General features: G+C 38.3%; 1 protein-coding gene and 1 long non-coding RNA gene across 3 annotated transcripts in view; one reads left to right on the top strand and one right to left on the bottom strand.

Annotated features, from left to right (window-relative positions):
• Positions 1-17,596, top strand: part of PDE11A (phosphodiesterase 11A) — a 121,310-nt gene extending 103,714 nt beyond the window's left edge. The window contains exons 16-20 of one of the 2 annotated variants that reach the window (XM_090144086.1): positions 94-171; positions 1,546-1,613; positions 4,615-4,685; positions 6,324-6,407; positions 17,338-17,596. In XM_090144086.1, coding sequence (XP_090000212.1) covers positions 94-171; positions 1,546-1,613; positions 4,615-4,685; positions 6,324-6,407; positions 17,338-17,499 — 463 coding nt within the window. In that variant the 3' untranslated portion in view covers positions 17,500-17,596. Of the gene's footprint in view, positions 1-93; positions 172-1,545; positions 1,614-4,610; positions 4,686-6,323; positions 6,408-17,337 lie in introns of both variants that reach the window. The other variant, XM_031601374.2, reaches the window with a different exon arrangement.
• LOC149917265 (uncharacterized) overlaps positions 1-23,182 on the bottom strand; it is a 120,980-nt gene that overhangs the window by 64,498 nt on the left and 33,300 nt on the right. The gene's annotated exons all lie outside the window — the stretch shown is intronic.

Genomic DNA, 23,182 nt, shown 5'->3' with positions numbered 1-23,182 from the left:
CGATGATATTGTATCATTCAGAGAACCACGTTTCTGCTGCAGTGCTGCCCAGAAAGTGTCTGTTTCCCTTTCTGACAACCGTTTTTGTTGCAGGAGAAGGACAGAATTCTTTGAACTTGTCAGTAAAGGTGGTTATGATTGGAATGCTAAAAACCATCGAGAAATATTTCGGTGAGCATTACCATTTCTTGCTTTCTGGTTATTTCAACATGTAACCATATTTGTTAAAGGAGATTCTTATGTCATGGAGGAAAGACTACAATAAGAAGATAGCTTGCTTTAAAAATGCAATCTGTTACATGAAACACATGATACAATTTCTAAATGTCACTAAACTTTAGCAGAGGTATAATCAGTACAACTTCACCTTCTCCATTCCTATTTCTTCCTCTGTCACGTATTTTTCCCTTTCTCCCAGCCTCATCAGTTACTGCTCAGCCTTTCTCCTCTTTTTCAAAAAAGCATCAGTACTCTGCCTTAGGATCCAAAGATCTTCCTTTTCTGCTTCCTTTTCTCTCTTCCTCCCAGCTGCTTTCTGTCACAGGCTATGTTTCTCTCCATGCTTGTTGTCTGTAACTGGGAATTTGCAGATACACAATACTCTTCTAACACTCAAGAATGACCTGAGCGTGCACCCTATAGATACTTTAAATGGTGGGAGTGCACCTCATATTTGAGACATGCATGTGTGCATTTGTATATGCGTGTCTTATTACATCTCAATTTCATTAAAATACTGTTTCCTTCTGGAAATTATTTTAAACCAAGAAAATTAGCCATTTTCTGTTTTCCATATCATTTCATCCACTCCTAATTTCAGATTCAGGCAATATATTTGATGCTTCATTTTCAGTGCCCTTGTTCTTCATTTAAACTTTCCTAGACTTTTATCTGCATCATGTACTGTACATAAACGCTTTCTACAGCTGAATGGTTTCTTTCTTCTAATGCATATAAAACATGGTTGTAGCTAGGTATTAAACTACAGTGGAACAGTATAGCTCATAGTAAATCTTAAATTTTTATTGTAGATGAGCAGTAGAAACTGCTTAAACAGTGTCTGGGTTGCCTCCTGTGATTATAGGTTCTCTTGCAACAGCAGTCACTTACAAATAGGCAAATAAATTAATCCAGTTTGCAGGTATTAGTATATAATAATACCCTTGCTTATATCATGTGAAGTACGTGCTTTCTGGTATTTATATTTATATGGTATATATATTTATATAAATAGTATCAGGGGTACTGCAAAATTAGCTGTTATTCCCTTGCAATGCCATTACTTTTCTAGTGTGCAGTTCACAATACCAAAAATTCATTGTCTGATGACTTGAAATACAATTATGTTTCCCGGGCACAATTGTGATGTAAAAGCCACGCTGATCGCTGGGGTTTCAAACATGTCATTCTTTTCTGGAGGATAAGAAGGTAACAGGGCTGACATTTTATACACATATATATTATTTATTTATGCATCCAGAGCAGAGTTGTTTAGAAATCCAACAATGGTTGATTCAGCTTGTATTGTTCATTTCTGTTTTTCAGATCAATGCTAATGACAGCCTGTGACCTTGGAGCTGTGACCAAACCGTGGGAGATTTCAAGACAGGCAAGCCATGATTAATAGCAGGGTTGGGAGGAGGCGGGACTGGCGGGACAATATTCCCAGGGCCCTGGCTTACAAGGGACCAAAACTGGAATCAATTTACAGCAGTATTAATGCTATAAAAAATAGCAGGGGGTTCTGTAAGAAATACTTTATTGCTTAATCTTTCCATGTATGCATGCTGGTGAGCAGCACATTGGTACCTGAGGAGATCTGGTTTTACAACCTCTCCTCTTATTAACCTTTTAAATCCATATTAATAAAAGGATAGATTAAACAACAACAATGAAAACCATGAGCTACGTGTAGCTGCACTTCCTTGGTTTGTCCTGGAGTTTTCCTTGGTCATGGCAGAATCTTCCCTAAATCAGGAGATGATCTGCAAGCTTTAATTAACATCAATTTTTTTCTGTTTAAGAGAATATGTTCATTTTTATTAACTTTGGGGAAAAAAAAACAATCCTACAATGTAGCATAGAGATGTTTTTAGCATCCTGTACTTAGAAACAAAGAAAGATTCAGGCTTTTGCTGCTGAGTAGGCCCAGTAGAAATATATACATAAAACTCAGGTCCAAATGCTGACTACAGCAAGTAATTGCAGCACACTTAACCAAGTGTCTGGCTTACTAAACAAACGCTTGTTCTAATGGTCTTGTCTTTTACCATACAATTTTCCCTCTTCTAGTCATCTTCCCATACTTTGCACCCTTCATTAATATTTCTTCTTTCCCATACTAGTAATTCTCTGTCCCTCGAAGTCCAGAACAAATTAGTAGCAGGTTGGGTAGTGAGATAGGGTTTTGGAGGAATATGCAACATAATGAAGCAGATAGGAAATATATCAGCACAACTGGGTGTAGGTGAGCAGCTGCAGTGAGTTTGACAGGCTTAATGTGAAAGTGGCAGCTAAAAAGATGAGTTGAAGATGAGAAGCTGGACAAAGCGAGCTAGCTATCAAGGTAGGAGCAGCCAGATTTCTTGGATAGGGACACAGAATGTAACGGGAGATGAAAGGGAAGGGACTTGTGCATGTTATTTTGGTACTGCTGCAGAGGAGCACACGTTAACTCAGTAAAAAAGCATTAATGAAGTGATGGCTTCAGCTCAGCTTGCAGTTTTGTCTAATGAGTCTTTCTTTTTTGCTTTTATAAGCAGACTAGAACAATAGTCCTTCTCAGGCTATTATATCTTCTTGTCCAGAATGTGACCACCTCTCAAAGAAATTTGCTCTTATTCTGCAGTAGGAAAACAAGTCACAAGACCTTAAAGTGCCACTTAGCCACTGCTGCAATTTGTGCAAATTCCCCTTGCTTTTCCTCTTTACCCCCGTGAGCTTCTCAATTTTCCTTGACAGCCAAAATATCAGGTAGGGTCTGTTTCCCATGCTGTGAATCTTTGTGTTATGGTGTTCAATTAGTGCTGAATGTTCTGGCAATTTGTTCTTTATTTTTATCATTTTTGAGGTTTGCACTTGAAAATTCCCCTGAAGTCTGATGTACAGGCTTACTTTGTATTGAAAAACCCTATTTGAGTGAAACAGCAGCTGGTTGAGCAGAGAAGCTAATCAGTGCACAGAAGAGAAGTAGAGGCAATAGTTGGACCTCAAGTGTGCCTAAAGGAAAAAAATATGAAAAGGGAGAAAAAACTGAAGTATAAGCATAAACAAATAAAGATGAAATGTAGGAAGAAAAATATTAGGAAGAGAGGACAGACAAAAGAAGAGGGAAAGGGACACAAGGAGAAACGTGATCAGAATAGCAGTGAGGCAGGGATGAGACTACATCTTATTATTTTTATGCAATGCACTTGGCAAACACTTAATTGCTGTTAAGTTGTTAAATTATTCCTCTGTCTGGAGTATTGATTAATTTTATTAGTGTAGTGGGATTATATACGTTATAAAGTTCCAAACTGCATGGTAGCCTGGTTAAGGATTTAAGAGTACTTTATAACACCACTTCACCTATTTCCAATTTATTTTGGTACTCCCTATTTCAAGTTTAGCAAGCTCAGGATTTGTGTATGTTAGATACTGTGCAATTGCTAGATCAAGAAATTTTGAGACTTATAAAGCACAGGTTCTCTTGGTTCACCCTGTTATGCTGTGGTGTTATGAAATCATGTCTTATCTCAAAATCACTTGAAAACTATAAGCAGGCATGACAGGAATTTTAGGAACCGAATTCTGATTTCAGTAAGTAAGTTTCCTTTTTTTTTTTTCAGTATCTCAAGTGTCACCTGTGCCGACTTTCTAAGCCCTGCATTTAGAAAGGGCTGATATCCAAATTTTTCACTGGTTTCTTAAAATTCCTATTGCTTCCACTGTTAATTTTGTTATTAAATTTCATACACTTCTGAGATTCTATGCTGAATAGAATAACAATCTTCATTCACAAAAATCAGAAAGGCACGTTCCAACTTCCAACCTACCCTGTCTTGCTTTTGATTCAATATGATAATCATAGTTTGAGCTCATACGTACTATAGTGACTGATGACAGTTGTGGGGGAAAAAAACTTTATGATTTCATATTAAATTACGACAACAGAGGTTACTGGTTAATTAAGTTCCTTTGACAAGTGAAGTTGTTTATACAGGGCAACAGCCTGTAAATACCCAGAGAGCTCTTGCACATTTTACAAAGCACTTTTACAGACATAATTATGCGTGCCAACAAGAAGCTACCATTTTCTGTTCTGTTCTCAATACTTGACTAAGTTGCACACAACTACGCAGTGCTGTCTCCACACTGCAATGTCTTTCCCCAGTTGATTCCCTATTGAAAAGTGATAAATATGACTCTTTCTGGTTATGGCTATTTATACCCTCTTGTGTGCCCCGCTCTGAAAAGTATACAAACATGTGCCTGACATCAGTCATGCAACTAGGGCTATTAACTTCTTTACAGCAAAGCACAGGCTGAAGTCATGGTCTAAGCAAGAACTTAGTACCCTAAAAGTTATGTTACAAGTCCTCTAAAGTTTATTGTGATTTGTATTTTAGGCAGCTGAGCTGGTAACCAGTGAGTTTTTTGAACAAGGAGATAGAGAAAGATCTGAACTGAAACTCATTCCTTCAGTAAGTATTTATCACTTCTGAAATAGTTATTTATTTGAATTGGATAAGAAAATATAATTGGATTCATGGAAAAAACAACAACAACTGCATTTTGGTATGGAAATAAATATCTCTGAATAAAACAAAAGCTCTCTCCAATAAGGAGATGCACTGAAAGCCACACATAAAAAGCAGTACAGGCAACAGAGTCACTTTTCCTTTGAGCCAATCTCCATTTTCTTTACCTTCTCACAGGGTTATTCTGTCATTCAATTTTCTAAGCAACAGGTATTATTTTTAATACATGAATTCAAATAAAACCACACTGTACTTATGGAAATTAAGCTGCTGCTGTCTGCTATGTGTTATTTGATATATCAAATACAGAAAAGCATTTCTGTAGCTATGTAACCAAATACAACATGGATTGAAAGGTTAAATTAACTGGAATATAGACAGATGGGTATAAAGTCTCAAATGAGAATTAAGAAAAAAAGATCATTAAAATCTTCAGTGAGTGATTTGAAGAGAAAGCTTTATTCAGCTTAAATACTTCAAACCATGTGCAAGCTGTTATCTGAAGGAAATAGAAACTGAAGGAAACGAAGTCTTGAAAAGAATCTAACTTACAAGCCAGGTGCTTTTCTTCTAAAAATACTCATTCTGATGGCTCAGATTTGTTCTCTGTTTGATAACTGGCACATGAGCATACTACCTGTGGTGATGTAATGAAATAAAGGTTAAAAAGCTTGTAGAAAATGTTCAGATAGAGAGTTGTTAGTCAGCAAGATACTGCAATCTTATCTTCTCTTGTATCTCAAGGGTCTTTTTATTGCATTGCCCTTGGAAAGATCTGAAAAGGGTAGTATTTTTCTAAATGATTTTAACAGGAATAACAGAGTTTTCCAAGATCTCACACAAGATTCTCAGTTAAGACTAAGTCCTCGAATCTTAGCTCCATGTCTTATTTAGATATTCTGTGTGATAACTATTTGTCAGGAAGAGCAGGACACAACTAGAAGAAGTCAGCCAAGTATTTAATATGTATAGCCTAGAGACTGGGGAAGGGAAAGAAGGAAACTAAGTTTTCTGAGGAGACATCAAGCTGGGGGAAGATGAGCCTAGAATGAGAACAGACTTTCCACTGAAACATCAGAAAGGTTTAAAAATTGGGATTTTCAGAGAATAAAAGAAGAAATTCAGTGAATGGTATGGATGAGCTACTAGAAGGAGGATTAAGATCCTGTAGAAGGAAAAGCTGCTGGACTAAGTGGTCTCCAGTAGGGTACAGAGGAAACTCACATTCTAACCCTTGAGAACTCATTTTCTTCCATCTCCTTTCATAGAGCAGTACAGCCAATAATCTATTTCTACAGGAGGTTTCTTTCCATCTCAACCCCAACTGCAGAACATTTATTTTACATTATGGACTTATAAAATTCAAATACATTCACCCTACAAGTTTAGAAACAGAAATCAAAATAAACAGTTTGTTTTTCATGCCAGACAAAGCAATAAGAAAGATTGCAAAGATTGACTATGGTTTACAAAATGTTCTGGTTGTAAGAATTTGATCATGGCTCTGAAGTGCTGGATGATATGCCTGTAAAATACTCTGGTGTAATAAACCATGACAGTTTTGTTCCCTTCTCAATTCAGGCCATTTTTGATCGGAACAGGAAAGATGAACTACCCAGGTTGCAGCTCGAGTGGATTGATAGCATCTGCATGCCATTGTATGAGGTAATTTTTACTTACTGCTCCTGTAGAGTCCAGAGAAGATTGTTCTTGCCTCTCTAGGGAAAAGAGCTTACTGTGCAGCCTTGAAGGCCCCTGGAATGCTTTATCTCTCTCTGAGTTTAACAAGAGACTGAATTCTATGCAGAAATCTTCAGTTTCCCTGAAGACAGTTTTATCTGTAAATATAATTTCTCTCTGAGTTATGAAAACTGTTAAGGTAACTGTTTATGTTGTTTGAGACAAACTGATTCTTGTCGTGGCAAGATGTGGAGTGCTCAGCAGAGTGATGCTGGTGGGATGGACTCACTACATGCTGCTGTCAGTCCTGTGCCTGGGAACACATCCAAATACGTGTGATCCAGGTGATACTCAGGGCTGAGCCTTTGCACTCCCTTCTGGTTCCTTTTCAAAAGACTTGTTAAAGGACTCCCTAGGTCAAGCCTTTAAGGTGAATGACAAGTGATTTGTAGTTTAACCTGTGTGCTGTTTAATTGGGAGCTTAATCTTTTAAATGTTTCTATACAGGTTGCTTGGATGTTTGGCATATGGTATAAACACTCAACTACTACTTGGTTAGGCTCTCAATGACCAGAATAACGTTCCTCTCATTGGATTAAACTAGCTTTGGAATTTGACTTGTGTGTAACATGAACTTCACCATTTTAACTTATTCTCTCTTATCTGCACAGAAAACAGAGCTACACAGGCAGAATGATAAATAGAAAATGACACTATAGAAACTTAACCATCAATAACTGTGTCAGCCAGCATTTTCCTACACACTGAAACCACAGAGACCACGTTCCATTTTATTAAGAAAGATGATGTGCTTCCGCTACCCACTCTACGTCATGGCATTTGAGATTGCCACTAAAGAAGGGGCTGTCCAGTAGCAAAGGCAACCCCTGCTGTGTGACAGCAAGAATGTGAGCTGGTGTCAAAAGTGAGGTGGGCTAATGCTTTGACAAGAAATCCTGTTGCTTTCTCACATCAGTCTTTATCAGGATAAAATAAACTGTAAATCCATAGGCTTCGACCAATTAAGACAAGGCAAGCGCAGCAGACCCATAGAAAGTTACATTTTTTTAAATACTAAGCTCATCTTTGACACCAGTGTGTAGGGAGAATTGACACTGGAGGAAAACTTTAAAAATATAATTATAATATAATAGTTGAATATAATAGTTCATATTACACTAGAATGCATATTATATCAGAATTCACAATTTATGATCTGAAAAAGTACAATAAAGCAGGAAGAACTGATCATCAGACCATCTTCTGCATGAGAAGACTAGATCTGAGCACTAATGCTCTGGTTAGTTAGCTCTATCTTAGCAGGAGATCTCTAGGGAATATATTCACAACTGATTTCCCTGTTTTCTGCTGTCTTTGTATCATGCTGTGCAGCTATTAGCCTGCTGCTCAACAACTTAAAAAGGAGACACCATCAAACCTGGAAGTCATTGCAGTACCAGCCTTAGGGGTAAACAGAAAACTTGATGTCATAGTATCACACTGCAGGAGATTCTCTCTTGAACATATAGTCAAGTTTTAATTTTCATATCCAGCTTAATCAAACCTCAATACACATCACATCAGCAGTGTACTCAAGCATTCTAAATCTTCTGGTTAGGGCTGCCTGAGCACACTCCAACTATGACAAAGTCCTAGATTCTAATTTGTTTTTTCCTTTCTAAATATGTTCTTTAAAATCCTAGCCTCTATAATATGTTGTTGGGACTGCATGTGGGGACAGAATGGGTTACATCATTACAAGTGCAACATAAAGAGGCAGAATGGCAGCTGATAAATTAGTAAAATCTTAGCAGTACTTATATAGCTCACTAGCACAAAGCTTTATAAGCAGTATGTTTGACAAACATTTGACACTTGTTTTGATACCAAAATCACAACATTAAGCCATAAAGAACAAACTCAAGGCTTTTGCATATAATTACTTCGTGCAAGTGATTAAAAAGTCCTGGATCCATCTGGACACATTCTGGTGTCCAGAGGGCTAAAGAGAGCTCTGCAGTGAAACGCATACATCCATACTGACAAGATCAGTGGAGGCCCGTGAAGTAGTCCCAAGAGTAAACTATTCTTGGCAGCTCTGGATTTTTGAAGTGTGCAATATAGAAGGACCTTCATAATCCTTACATGAGCACTTAAATACCACTCTGGTGTCATTGGCTGTGCTGCAACAAACTGCACCTTGTCCAGAGTCCAGGCTTATGAGTTAAGTAAGATACCAGAGTGCCCACAAAGAACATTCGATAATTACAACCTTTGGTACACTTTACAGAGCTTTATAGAGAGTTGTGGCCTCCCCCTGCCTTATGTTTTTCTTTCTCCTTTCAGAAAGATTCTTTAGGACTTAATCAGTCTTCTGGGGAGATTTGGCACTACCAACCTCCTCTCTATGCATCTACTCACTTTTCTGCCTTTCCTCAGAGCAGCTCTCAACTTTGAGGTGCAGTTTTTCTCTCAAGAGAAGGATGATCAAGTCTCCTTCATCAGGGAGAGGGGTGCCAAAGCAGTGCATCCACACAGAAGGAGATTTATACCTTTGCTCACCTGGCTGGAACTGTTCTGTTTTTTGGGGGTATTTTTTTTGTAAGAAGTTTTAAAAACATCTAGCAATTCCTCAAGATCTGTGAACCTTCTGCTAGCCATCATGAAAAGGTCTACAAAATGTGCTATATAAGTTAATGTGGAGCTTGAAGCTGAATATATGTAGATATGTAATAACTGGGATATAAAAAAAATTATATACAGATTTCCCATATCAGACAGTCTAAATCAAAACCTTTTTGTGTTTGCTCTGTAAGCATGACTCTGCTCTTGGCACAGGGTAAGCTGTGGTTCTGCTCCTCACTCTGCCCCACATATGCTGCTTGACTTGGGAATTAGGCCACCTCCAATATCAAAATGCCACAGTAATAAAATCTGTTTCCTTCATACTGTGTATCAAAGGACTGTGAAGATAAAAGCTTCCCAATTTTTTGTTCATTGCTTTTTATTACACTTGGGACATTATAATTTTATTGAATTTACTTTTTTGTTACTGCAGTGATCAAAGTATTTTTATATGACAGTAAAGTTTTTGCCCTGAGTAGCAGAACAGCCACACATTTACTCTGAAGTTCTGATTTTAGGGGCTTTAGTTATGCTTTACTGCATCACACTTGCTCTTCATTCAAAAATGCCAGCAAAGAAAGCATTAGTCAGTAGACAGATGAGAAACAAGCTTATTAGAATAATCATTTGTAAGGAACAATACATTTCTACGATCTGTAGAGCATTTCAAATACACTAATGTAGCTTCAATATGAAGTAATCGTCCCTTTTTTCACAGAACACTGTATAAAGGGGAATCACATGCAACTCAAGCAGAAAATCTAAGACATCCCACTGAAAATAAAACACTATGGCTACACTGACAGCTACATTCACTATACTGAGAAAGCACTCTGTACCTATTTGGACATAAATGTTCTTGTAACATGTACAGCATTTTAATCATTAAGACAAATTACCTCTCTGAACCTCCTGTAAAGATACTAAGAGTTTCAACACCAACAGATTCCTGCCCTGAACGCTACAGTTTGTGCACATCTAATGCAGGACTAGTTGCAGATTTTTTTTTTTAAACTTAGATTAGATTTCTCTGTGGGGAACAGATGGAGCAGGATAGTGAAAATCTTACTCTTTTTAATCATTATTTTTCCTCACAAACAACATCAAAGCATTAGTGATTCACTTCAAAGAAAAGACACTAAGAGAAGCCCAGTTCTGTTCACAGCATTGTTAGGCAGAGACAGCAGTGCTATGAATAGCAGGGCCAAAGGCCATGCACTCTGCTTCTAGGCAGATAAATACATAGTCAGGTAGTCAGTGACAATGACAGCAGCTATTTAAATTTAAGGGAGACGTCTTTGTGGAGGATAAAGAAGCTCATGGCTTATACAACTTATGCGTGCCTGAGGTTGCCCTGCTCACCTCTACCTCCGTGCTCAGTTGAGCTGCTCCATTTTAGTGCTATTTTTAGTGCTATTCAAGATTTTCTTGCGTAAGGAGAGCTTTTAACACATAATAGTAAATACAAAATTGAATTCGCATTACTTCATTCTAGATTCTAGGGAAAAAAAAAATCAAGAAAGAGCCAAAATACTTATTTTAGCAAGTACTTTAAATGTACTAGACTTTATGTGGAAGGACAAAGCCTACCCTTATCACCCTGATGTACTCAGCAAGAAATCTAATTGCTTTGTCTACAACTTTATGTCCTTGGATATGCCTATCTTCCTACAGTCTCGCCTTGTATTTAAATCTAACTTTTGGGTAATTCCCCAGTGGTGATGTAGCTGCAAAAAACATTTATTCTACTCATTAGCAGACATTAAAGGCACAGGGTAGTATCAGTGGTAGAGCTTCTGCAAAGTGTAGAAAAAAGACAGAAGTCCCATGTCCATGCTTTAATTTCTCCAGTTCAAAAAATTGACTTTGACATCGGAATTAGGACTGCATGTGCATACATTGATTTTTTTTCCCAAAAAAGTTTATACTCACAATTATTAGGCAAGAGGTTAATATTTCAATATTCCTTTGCAGAAAAGAAGGAAAAGTATGCTTTAAGAATCACTCTTACACTGCCATGTCCTGATACAACCCTTCCTCATTTATTAAAACTATTTTTTCCCTCAGACTCTAAATGACAATTTTACATAAGGAAATATCACAAGAAATTCAAGGTTTGGACCATTTCTCTAGAAGTCCAGTTTGAGTTGTATGGTATGACTTAGTCCTTACTCAGGCAAGAGTCTCTGGCTGTAGCCAAAGCTATCTATGTTTTAGTTCAAATGTCCTCTCTGTATAGTCACAACAAAGACATTAAAATATATATATATATATATATATATATATATATATATATATATATATATATATATATATATATATATATATATATATATATATATATATATATATATATATATATATATATATAACAGGGAAGATGTTATCTGTATGAACATTTTAGTAATGGCTTGCTATACCTGGCACTCACTTCAAACTGAAGTTGTTGGCACAAAATTCAGAGTGCCATTGTTCTATTTGTTTGCATTTAGTCATGAAGAAATGGTAGCACTGGTAGGGAGTTGATCACTATGAGCAATAGACAGGCATTCACCAAAACATGTACCCTAGTTGCTGAGAACTATTGTAACAACAAAACAGAAAAAGTGGGCTTAGGAAGTTAGGTCTAAGCGGCTGAGAAAAGTGTGTTAACAGAAAGAAACGTGATCAATGTGTGCATGAAAATGCACACTTCCAGCAGGGCTTACATCTGATGCTTGACTTGGACACAGAGAGTGAGAATAATGCATCTCTGCTTCCTGGGACTCCCTGGCTGACAACCATTTGTAAAGTAGGTAGGCTTAGGATGCAGACTGTGATACGCTATGGACTGAGGCTGCACAGACATCAGCAGATTAAATTAGCCCCTCTTTCTGTTGCAATCCAGGGGGTAAGATTATCTAAGAAAGAGCAGGTGCAGCATACTGTGTTTGTGAGAAATCTGCTTCAGAGGAAATTTAATCAGGCAGATTGTGCCAAATGCCAGTGCTGGCAGGAGTTGGTAGCTAAGGATTGTTTCAGGGATAAGGGTTTGTCCCAGAGAAAGGAGACTTTCTTACTCTCCATAGTCTGGAAATAGCAGACTATTTGGCTGCTATATGGCTGGGTTCAGCACATTTGTTGCCCTACTGCTTGTTTGCTAATAATGAACCTAAGTGAGGCCACCTGAAATTGGACTTTTCAGAAAACTCAAGTACTCTGACTATATAACAACTTCTGGTAATTAGTAATTAATTAGTGTTGGCAACTTCAGGAACTTACAATTTTTCTCAAATTGCCTGGAAGAAGAGAGAGAAGAAACATGTTTCTTTTCAGAAAAGAATACTTCAAATTACTTCTTACTCTTCTAACACCAAAATATCTCAACTGAAAGGGCAAATCATCAAGTGAGCATTTGAGAGAATACAGAAGAATGAATACCTGCCACCAGCTTCAGTGAAACTAGGCTTCATGACAGGCTTTCACCATGATCTGTGAGAAAAAGTGAGTAATTCAGAACACTACAGTTTGTGTTGCTGTATTACTTAGGATTATCTGCTCAGTGTTTTGTGAAGGACAGGCAGTCACGTATGGAAATGCACATAAAGATTTGAGGAAGTAAACCAAAACGTTGGCAGACAAGGTAGAAGAGACAGCAGATAGAGGGAACTCAAATTGTACAGCATATCTGAAATAAGATAAATGGATAATTTAACAGCCATTCAGTTTTCAAGAAAGATGAAGCACAAACTACATTGCACCAGAAAAGGACTAGAAATGATGATGGATGAGACACTTCAAGTAAGTGTTTAACACAACAGAACCACAGTTGCCTGCAGAATTCCCAGCTGAGGGCAAATTCAAAGAACTAAATGAGGATATGAGATTGATACAGTTTGAAAAGTTTTTCAAAATCCATTTGATAGTAAGGCAGAAGGCATCGATCAGCTGCTTGGTTAAAATGTTGAAAGGAGAAGGGGTAGAAACATTTTGTATTTTGCATGCTTCAGATGCAGAACCAAAACGATAAAGAGCAGAACCAGACAAGTTATTTATGGAACTGTAACTCTTCAAATTATTATGAACGTGTGAAACATTTGCAACTACAGCAACGCATCAGTCAAGCTACTTCAGTAGGTACTCAGTCCCTCAATATTACTCCCTCCCTTTGACAGCAAAGTATTGATAGTGATCAGAGAACATTTTGCTACCAGAAGAACTCTGTATGTATTTCCCTCCCCGAAGTACATTGCACATCACACCACTGGAGAATCAATTAGAGCTCCTCTCAAATACACTAGTATCATTTATTTCATCTGGAACCCAATGAAAACATATGACTCTGAATCAGTAGGGCAAATAATTAAGTCACACGCACAACATCAAAAGGTTCACAGAACTTAATCCCTGATGCTTCTTTATTTTGTTGTATCTTCTACATGCCGCCTACAGAAGGTAGAATTTCAGCTGTCTTTTTTGGTTTCAGTACACAGGCTTGTGTGCAGAAATGCTTTTGGTTTTTCAAAACATCTTCCATCAAGTATATTATGAGGATCAAATCTTTGGATGACTGCAGTGCAGGTTCCCTTTTATCTGAACTACTCTGAAGTTCAAGGATTTTCAGATAGATGGCTCACCTTTGGCCTACGTATTCTTACATGAAAGCCACTTCAGCAAAACTCAGGAGTCCAATTCAGCTTTGCTGTAACTGGTCACTACTCTCTTGACTTCAGCAATGCTTCATGTGCTTATACACCAGGTCTGAATTTATCCCTGTGGCTCCTCGGTCACTAGTCCTCCCTTCCAACTAAGAAACTGCCTACATAATAAAAGTGATTCATTAGAAACCACTGGGTTCCAAAGCAGAGTGAACGCTGCGACCTATAACTTTTTGATATGTGCTCAGTCATAAAACTGAATTTATATGGTCTTATTCCATAAACTCACTTTACAAATATTAGACTCGCAGCCATACTTCCATGAGCCATAATCTTGTCAAAGCACGCAAGTTAAACAACTGGTCAATATTTGGGTGAGAACCTAAATAAATAAATAAATAAAACGATACTCTGGAGGTCCTGCAGTGTTCGTAAGCTGGGACATGCCATGTTCCCCCTTAAAATGATGTCACATGACTCAAAGAGCACAACAGTGTTGTATTTGTGTAAGCAATAGTTAGATTTCAGCCACACCTATGCTGCATCTTGGCTAGTTCAAACAATGTGCTTTTCCAGAGATGAAGCAGATGCTGACACAGTCCTCTGTCCCCACCACCCAGGAGGCAGATGATCTACAAGCAGCACATAGTCACAAAAGATGCCTATATCACTGAAAGTGGTAGAAAAAGTCAGTGCTATACAATAACTTTCTGAGAAACAGCTTAGTTACATACCTGAGGTAATGCATGGCTACAGAAGAGGACTGCAAATCTATTTAGCTTTTTCTAGTGCTGGAATGAGAGCCACTGGTGGGACTGCTCTCCCAGCATGCTTTATCAACCTGTGATAATGAGCAGCTATTACAGGAAAGGGGATGAAATGGGAAAGTTTCCAATCCCACACCGATCTCTGTGTAGCAAGGCAGCTGCACTGCACAAGAAGGAATGCCTGCAGGCAGGGGATGGGGACTCTGCATTTGTCCCAAAGCCCACCTGCTGCACCAAAGAGAATTGAGGAAAAGGGGTATTTCTGAAACTTCAGCATTATTTGGAAGTATCCTATGTCAGACAGCTGTTGAAGACCAAACCTCTTCCTACTGAAGTAAAGAATAAATTAGGCCTAAGAAGCTGAGTAGCAAATTAGACAGATCACTAGCAAAGCAGTTTGTACAAGGCATGCATCAAAAATAGAGGCATGGAAGAGCAGTACATCAAGAGGCTTTTGTGCAATAAAATGGAAAGTAAAAAGTGCAGCCAGGAGGCAGAAAACCCTGACTAGGTTACAGCCAAATAAACCTAAATAGCTTTAGGAATAAATTGGTGATTTAATCCAGATCAGGAGCAGGTGCTATGAATGTAATTCAGTAAATGGTCAAGAACCTGCCAGAAGGGAGAGAAATGTGTTGCTTTTGAGATAATTTCCCAAAAGCTTCATAAAAGAAAATTGATTACTGGTGTTTAATAATTAAAACAGAGCCAGAAATATAGCAATCAAATGAGTTTTTAATTACATCTCAAGCAGAAGTAAAATCCAATTTGTGTACTTTGTATCAGAAAAGTCCTACTGAAATGCTTTGGTAACTGGAAGAAAAATAAAAGCTAATTTCCATAGGAATTATAGTAGTTGCTTTAATTAAAAGACTAGATCAGAATGAAAGAGTCTTGAAGTGAAAGGATACTAAATCCAGAAGCAGTGGTTTGAACATCAAATCAATGTCTGAATAAAGATATTTCATGGAGTAAGTGCAAAATCTGCACTGGTGAGTAGCCCTAATCTAAATTAGTGTAGAACAAAATAAAGTTTTTTAAAATTACACTGTATATTTTGTCAGCATTGCATAGAATTAATTGCTTGTACTGTGGTAAAACTGAATATCAAAGACATGGTTTATTCCTTCTAAAATATTCCTCTTAACTTATTTTCATCACGGTTAATGTTATTAGTTAACCATTCTGGTTATTTATCTGGTTAAGCATACATTTCTATCAAGCAATTTACTTTCGGACTTCACTGCTCATAAGATTCAGTGATTATGGCGTGCAGGTGCTTAGAATCATAGAATCATCAAGGTTGGAAAACATCTCCATGATCATCTAGTCCATCCATCCACCTACCACCAGTATTTCCACCGCTAAACCACGTCCCTACAACATCTAAACATTTCTTGAACACCTCCAGGGAAGGTGACTCAATCACCTGCCTGGGCAGCCTGTTCCAATACCTCACCACTCTTTCAGAGAAGACAGTTTTCCTAATATCCAGCCTGAACCTCCCCTGGCACAACTTGAGGCTATTCCCTTTCATCTTATCACTAGTTACGGCAGAGGAGAGAACAACTCACACCTCACCACAATCTTCTTTCAGGTAGCTGTAGAGAGCTATACTGCTCCTGGCCTACTGTGGCTTTGGGTGTCTATGGCTGCAGGCAGAGCATAGCCAGTTGGCTTCAGTATCTCAGGCACCCACCGTCCTCCTGTCACCCTTGGTCGTGGGGCGAGATGCAGACACGCACATCAGAGGCTTGTCGTCTCCTACCAGCAAGCTTAGGAGATGGATGCTAGCTTTGCACATGCACAGAAAGGATCTGCTAAGTTGCTATAAAATGAGAATGCCTGCAGTGTTGGCAGAGGCAGTGCAGGCATCAAGGACAACAGCAGTGAGATCCTCAGGGAGGCGTTTAGCATGCATTACTCCCCTCCATTTTTGATTCAATCAAACCAGGTTTGAGGAATACATAACATCTGGAATATGGTGCTCAAAAGAGGGAACTGTGAGGTTTGGTGATAGGAGTGTTACTTATGCACAGCCATCCCAAAAATAGCATGAATGCCACCAGAGAGCAGTACTGTCCATGGCAGAGACCACAGTCAGCTTTGCCTCTTACTCCAGGCCCAAGGTTGTGTAGGTCCACACCACATTCTCAGCAAATAATTTTAATTCAATTTGCTTTAACTTCCACACAAATCAGCTACTTACTCACGGTGTGATTTTACAGAAGTGCTGAGCATTCATATTTCCTACTGAAGTCAACTGAAATTGCACTTTTTCAGCACATCTTAAGATCAGACCATTAACCCTTAATTATCATATAATAGCTCAATTAAAAATTTACCAAGACTTACTTCAGCGGATAGCCAAACTACATGGTTTGCAAGCTAACTATAAAACATTCAGTTCTTAGTGGTGTCTGGGCTCTGGGGGCTATTTAAACTAGCTGTTGTTAAGCCTGCTATTTAAAGTAGGGGAAAAAAAAAAAAAACAACAACAACAAAAAAAACCCTTGCCTTCTCACTAGTTCATAGGCAGCAAGCAGGAAGCCCCAGACACTGGGGATGCTTCAGAAGGACTATCTTCAAGGCTTATAAGAAAACCAAAGTAGTTGAATGGCAATTTTGCCACCTTATGTGCTTTTTTTTTTTTTTTGGACATTTTTGGTGGATTACTTAAAGCCTCAGATCAAATGAGTATGAGATAAAGAAATCCCAAATGAAATAAAAACTTTACCTACAAAGAATTTACAACTGGAGGTGAGGAGGGTGAGGGCACAGTACAGATCAGGTTCCTTTTATCATGTAACTCCCTAGACCATCCATCAGCAGACTGGAAATACTAACATTTTTTCCTCTCTTCTATTGCTTTCTATTTTTTTCCAGTGTCTCGTGAAGCTGAATGTGAAACTGAAGCCTATGCTGGACTCTGTGGCAGTAAATAGAGGTAAATGGGAGGAGTTGCATCAACAAAGACTTCCTTCTCAGGCAGCATCTTCATCCTCCTTTTCCTCTACCTTTACCATGTCTCTCAAAGACATAAATTAAGCCTGCAACTGTCAGTGTCTATTTATGATAAGAGCTGTCTGAAAGGATTTCAAAAGCTTTGGCACACCATTTTTTTTTAATTTTTTTTTTTTTTTAAGAAACACTTTCACAGATACGCTTAATTGATCGGATAGTATCTTGATGGCAGCCTGATTTGCTATTACTTCCCTTCTGAAGAGAAGGCCTGCAGTGAGATTGCACTGGTTTCCAAAGCTACAAGAAGGACTTAGCACAAGAAGCATTCATTCAGCTCTGCTACATTTCAACTGCTACCATAAAAATCTGTAAAACTGACAACAGACTGAAATATAAGAACTTACAACTTAATAAAATTAATAATACAGAGCAGAACTGGGATGCGAGGTGGTCAATTCATATGCAAGGAGCCGCAGGAAAACAGAATAGTATGTAATTACATTGTTGTTTTGCATCTCTTCAGTACACGTTATGAATCAATTATGCCTGCTTTTGTGATGTTCCTCTCTTCCTTCCTCTATTATGCCTGGATGTTCTGAGAAGCCTGCTTTGTATTCTAAAGAAGTATTTTTTTACAACAACGCTTCTTAGTGATTGATCAGGGCCTTTAGAATTGCCTACCTTTGCTACATTTAAAAACAAACTTTATTATCTTTAAAAATACCAATCTGTCCCTGCTTCCCTGAGAAATTCATATTAACAATGCAGTAAATTTCTCAGCAAGGGGAAGCTTGCATTAAAACAAAATACTGCATGCTAATTTTAGAGGTTTTTTTTTTTTTTTTTTTTTTAAATACTCCTTTAGCTCATTCTTCCTTTCTTTTTTTTTTTAATTTACAGTGTACCCTAAGGGAAAAAGTAATGGGTTTCAATGAATATAGAATAAAAATAAAAAGGAAATCTGCTGCCTTATGCTTCAGGTTTATATTAAATTGAAAACTGGACCATGGATGAACCTCTCTAGTATAATTTGCAGTGGAAATGAACATTTTAAAATGGTAAAGAGAAAGAATATTATCATACTGAACTGACTACCTCTTACTTCTCTTGCAGTACTCTCAGTACACTTTAAGATGATGTTATTACAGCTAGCACAGCGCTAGGCTCACACATAACCATCTGTGGTAGAGGGGTTCTTTAAAGTTTAATCAAAACCAGGAGGTCACAAAACCAAATGTGTTCAGCTTTGTGCGATGACATTGGTATTATGTGAAAGTTGGTCTCCTTCCATTAACGTAGTGTAGCAAAGCTATGGCATCTGAATTGAGGGTGATTTCTCTGCTGCGTGATGGGACCCAAGAGGAGTCATGTTGCAGCACTTAAGAGTTCCCATTCATGGGAGAAGAAAAGCCTTTGTACTCATTGAAAATGCCATAGTGAATATAGGCTTGTCTGGCAACCAAAATTAAAGCTGAATTTGGCTACATTTTATTCCTGTGATGATGTCCGTTTGCTCCATGGAATCACCTTGAACTGGCACCAGCTTCACAGAAACCAGAGCCTGGCCCCACCAAGTGAATGCCAAAAAGATCCTCCCTGCTTCCCAGTGAAAAGGAATCCTTAGCACCTTTGAAAAGCTGACATCTGTCTGGCAATCAAACAGAAACAACAAATCTGCTGAGCACTTCCTTAAGTAAAAACACAGACCAAAACCAAAACAAAGTCCTCTGTGCTACCAATCGTGTACAGGGGAAAGAGGTGGAAATTCCAGTAGCATTACAAACCAACCTGTTACCACGCAACTGAACCACATCGCCTTCTCTATCGAATGAAGCAGTGTAGGAGCAGAAATACAGAATGCACAGCAGGGAATATACACATCAAGTGGAAATGCTTCTGCTATTATTTTACCAGTTTTTTTCTTCCCTGAATAAAGATAGATGCAGGATAGTAAACAGCAAGACACATACAACTTGTAATGCATACTTTATGGGGGAAACAGACACCAGGAACTGACATAGTACTGCTGACTGGTACACTGAGCTTTCCTGAATTTTGATATTGCATATTGCTATGTGTAACATAAATTACAGCACATACCCTGAAGCTTCCCCCAAGGTTGAGTTTCCCCTCGTTTCCTCTCCTTTTTATTGGCTTCAGTGCGCTGTTGCCCATGGCAACTCCCACAGCAGTGATGGGAATTCAGCACTGCACCACCTGACATCCAGCTGAAGCTCTAACAATGTCAACCATCAATCAAGTGACTGTTTGTAATTGCCTCCATCTATTTCTCCTGTCTTTTGGTAGCTTGGCTATTGTGGGTCAAAATCCAGAAAGTGCTGACTAATGTTATGGTTCTGTTCCTCCATCACAAGGAAGAAAATGAGAGTGCACAGTTAGATCTTTATCAAATTGTTCTCAGGCAAAATGAGGCAGCCCTGATGAAAATGGGGGGGGTCACAACAGCATATCACAGAGAAGAATTTGGTGTCTGAAAGTCATACAGGTCAATAATATTATTTTATAAAAGCTTTTTTTTTTTTTCTATACAGCTTAGGAGTCAGCAAAAGATTCACATTTTGGAGAGAAAAAGAAAATTCTTTGTGGAAGCAAAAAAGAATCATATTCCAAGTTTCTCATATTAAAAAGGATAGAAAACAGTTCTTAACGAGTGCTTACAAGCTTTACAGGCAGACACTGTATCTGCTTTTCATTCTCTCTGACTCCAAAACATTCTTCCAGCAATTTGATCAGTTTTGACACTGTCCTGAGACACACACAGCACAGATGAGATGACTGGGGGTTATGAAGTCTGAATTATTATTTTTTTTTCTCCTTTCCCTGCCCAATGCACAACATCAAAATGCATGAAATAGGTTCCATGGTTGCATATAAAGCACAGGGCTAGCAGGACGAAGATCCCACTGTTACCTAGGCCAGTGCTGGTAGATTGCTGCTCTGCCTTCCCCTGCAGGTGCCCACCACACTCAGTGGCTCAGTGACAGAGGAGTCCTAACTTCTCTGCCCCTGCTGTCGGTGGAAATTTTGCCTGCAACAGGGACTCAAGAATTTGCAAATACAGTCCTAAAATGGAGTTAGCACAAGGTGCATCCATAGGAGCTGCATTCTCCTCAGAGGTGCTCTGATTCAGTTTAGTTCTAATGGAGTCTTCAAAAATAGTTCAGGCCAGGCAGCATTTCCACTCAGGATTGCCACTTGTGAAACTGCTTACCAAAATGAACCCCTTCTCAGCAAGGAAGAAAAGATCTAAATGCTACAGCACCACCTAGGGCAACCAGGAAGGTACCTGGCATTCCGATCCTGTTTGATTCAGAGCAGGCTTCAAACTAGAGGTGCACCTTGCTCCCCAGGGGGAGGCACGAGGGCAGCCTGTCTCTGCCCTCCTGCTGAAGCCCTTTACTCACACTTATCAAGGAGATGGGACATTAAAGTGTGTGGTTCCTGCTTCATGCCTGAGGAGCTGCACAAGGCAGAAAGGCATTGGTAGAAGAACTCAGGAGGGCCTCCAGTGTGCATCCTCCTAGATTAGAGCAGAGCCCAGCAGTACAACTCTGTGACCCCACCAGGAAACCAAGTACTGCTCAAGGCTCACTCAGAGAACTTGAACTGAAGGCTCTCCTATGGATCAGATAGAAGAAGAATTTTCCACCTCCTGAGAATGAGACAACCAAAAGGTACTAGCCGTAAAATCAGGCAATTTGCCCTAAAACTGAATCACTGTTCAGGCCTTTCTCCTAGCCTGGGACCTACAAGCAAAATAAAACTTCCTAACTCAATCAACACCTAGACAGCTGCTTCTGGCAGGACACAGTTTGGTGTCAAATACAAGGTTAGGCAACAGTACCTCATGAAAGTTTAATCAGGATGCCTAACGTGGCAATCAGACACGTAACTCCCCATGCAGCTCTGTCTTAGCCAGCTTGCTCTCCTTTGCCAGACCAGGGATCTTGCTGAGAAGGTCATTAGTATGTTTAGTACCCTGCTGAAAATAACTAGAGCGTAGATGAGTGTGTTTCTTTTTAGCTCAGGTATTCATTCAGATGGTGTCCTTGGTATAGCAGCTGCATTTTTGGGACTGGTGTCCTTACTAATTGCTCCTCCTTATAGTGCACTGCTATTTCATAATGTGCCTGTAGTTATCAGCAAAAGCCAATACTAATATTCACAAACTGTTTTTGAAAACTGCAACCAGCAGTGCCTAAGATAATTTTTAACATTTAGACTAATTGATCCTAATAGAAAAATGGGAGTGTTTCAGTTTACAGGCCAAATATTTATTTTCCCTTCATACAGTTAAACAATCTGAGTTATAGACAGTTTATACATTGAGTGCAATTTTTAGACAGGTTTATTTTAAGGCCATGTAAAACATTAATATACACTTCCAATGCTTAGAAAGATCTGGGCAAGAAAATGTAAGAGTAAGACTTCTTTTTTCATTGGCTTAGTCAAAGAAACTGATGATTTCAATAGTAAAATAGTGTGAATGGTTTATAAGAAAACAGAATTGTGAAGTAAATAGCAGGTGAAATGAGAGATATTCATTACCTGAACGTGACAATATTGAAATCTGTACTGTGTATTGATTGTTACCTTTTCTTTCTTAGAATATCTCGTATTTAATTACCAATTTATAAGCGTGTTAAAAACTGCATCTTACAGTAGTGTGGAGAGTACCCCTGTGAGCTTTCAATCTTCATGTATGGGCAACAACAGACACATGCACAGAAACAGTGTGTGTATTTTCTAATGCAAGTGCATCCTACTTACTTTTGAAAATGCACAATAAATATCCTTGCCTCCTTTTCCCTTTTTGCATTTTAAGATCATTACCCTCATTGTTTTGCTTTAGTAGATCAAACAATGCTGATTCAGCTTTTTAAAGCATGTTTTTGAAATTAACCATTTGGTTTTATTGGTCTATCTAAAAAAAAAAATAAATAAATCACTTAATCGTTCCTGTGATTTTGACTTTTGTTTGTTTGTTTCATTGAAACTGACTTGTCAGGATGAATCAGAACTGTATGTATTGATTCGTGAATCACACAAATAGAAGAGCAGTGAAAACACATGCAACTGAACAGCTCAAATATAACTTCTGAAACATGACCTTGCAGCAGTCATTCCTGGGAAGAAACCTAACTTCACCTGCTGCACTTGGCATTATTAGGGAATGACCAGAAACCAGATCCGGCCAAAGACATCAACAGAACTATTTACTTGTATAAAAATTATATACATCAGTACAAGTCAGTGACACCGGATGTAGCATTATTCAGTAGAAACACCATATCCACTTCCCTCCAAGGAAAAATTACTGTTGAAATAAGCAATTTCAGAAAAGTAAGAAAATATTTGATCTACTCCTTTAAAGCAGTTGGAGAGCTAGGAGAGCTATCATATTCTATTCAGATACAAACATCCTTCCTTCCATCACACAAATAGAAGAGCAGTAAGCACATTAAGAGCAAATTTAGGCTCTTAATGTATTGTAAAAGGGAAGTTTCATCACACAGTACAGAGCATCAATAAAGTACTTGCCATCCTGTGTTCCAAGGTTACGTGTTTAACTTAGGGCTTTTTCTTACAGTGTAACTGCTTAGAAATACTTAAGGCTATTTCTGAAGATTTATTTAAAAAAAAAAAAAAAAAAAAGTATTTGGAAAAAAATATATATCAGTAAATTTATTTAATTTTACTTTTTGTTCTTCTCAGCTTCAGGAAATACTGAACTGAGAAAAATATT

The sequence above is a fragment of the Phasianus colchicus genome, chromosome 7 (genome assembly GCF_987193195.1).
Source record: "Phasianus colchicus chromosome 7, bPhaCol1.hap1.1, whole genome shotgun sequence".
Taxonomy (NCBI): Eukaryota; Metazoa; Chordata; class Aves; order Galliformes; family Phasianidae; genus Phasianus; species Phasianus colchicus.
This window is presented reverse-complemented; position numbering and strand designations above follow the sequence as displayed.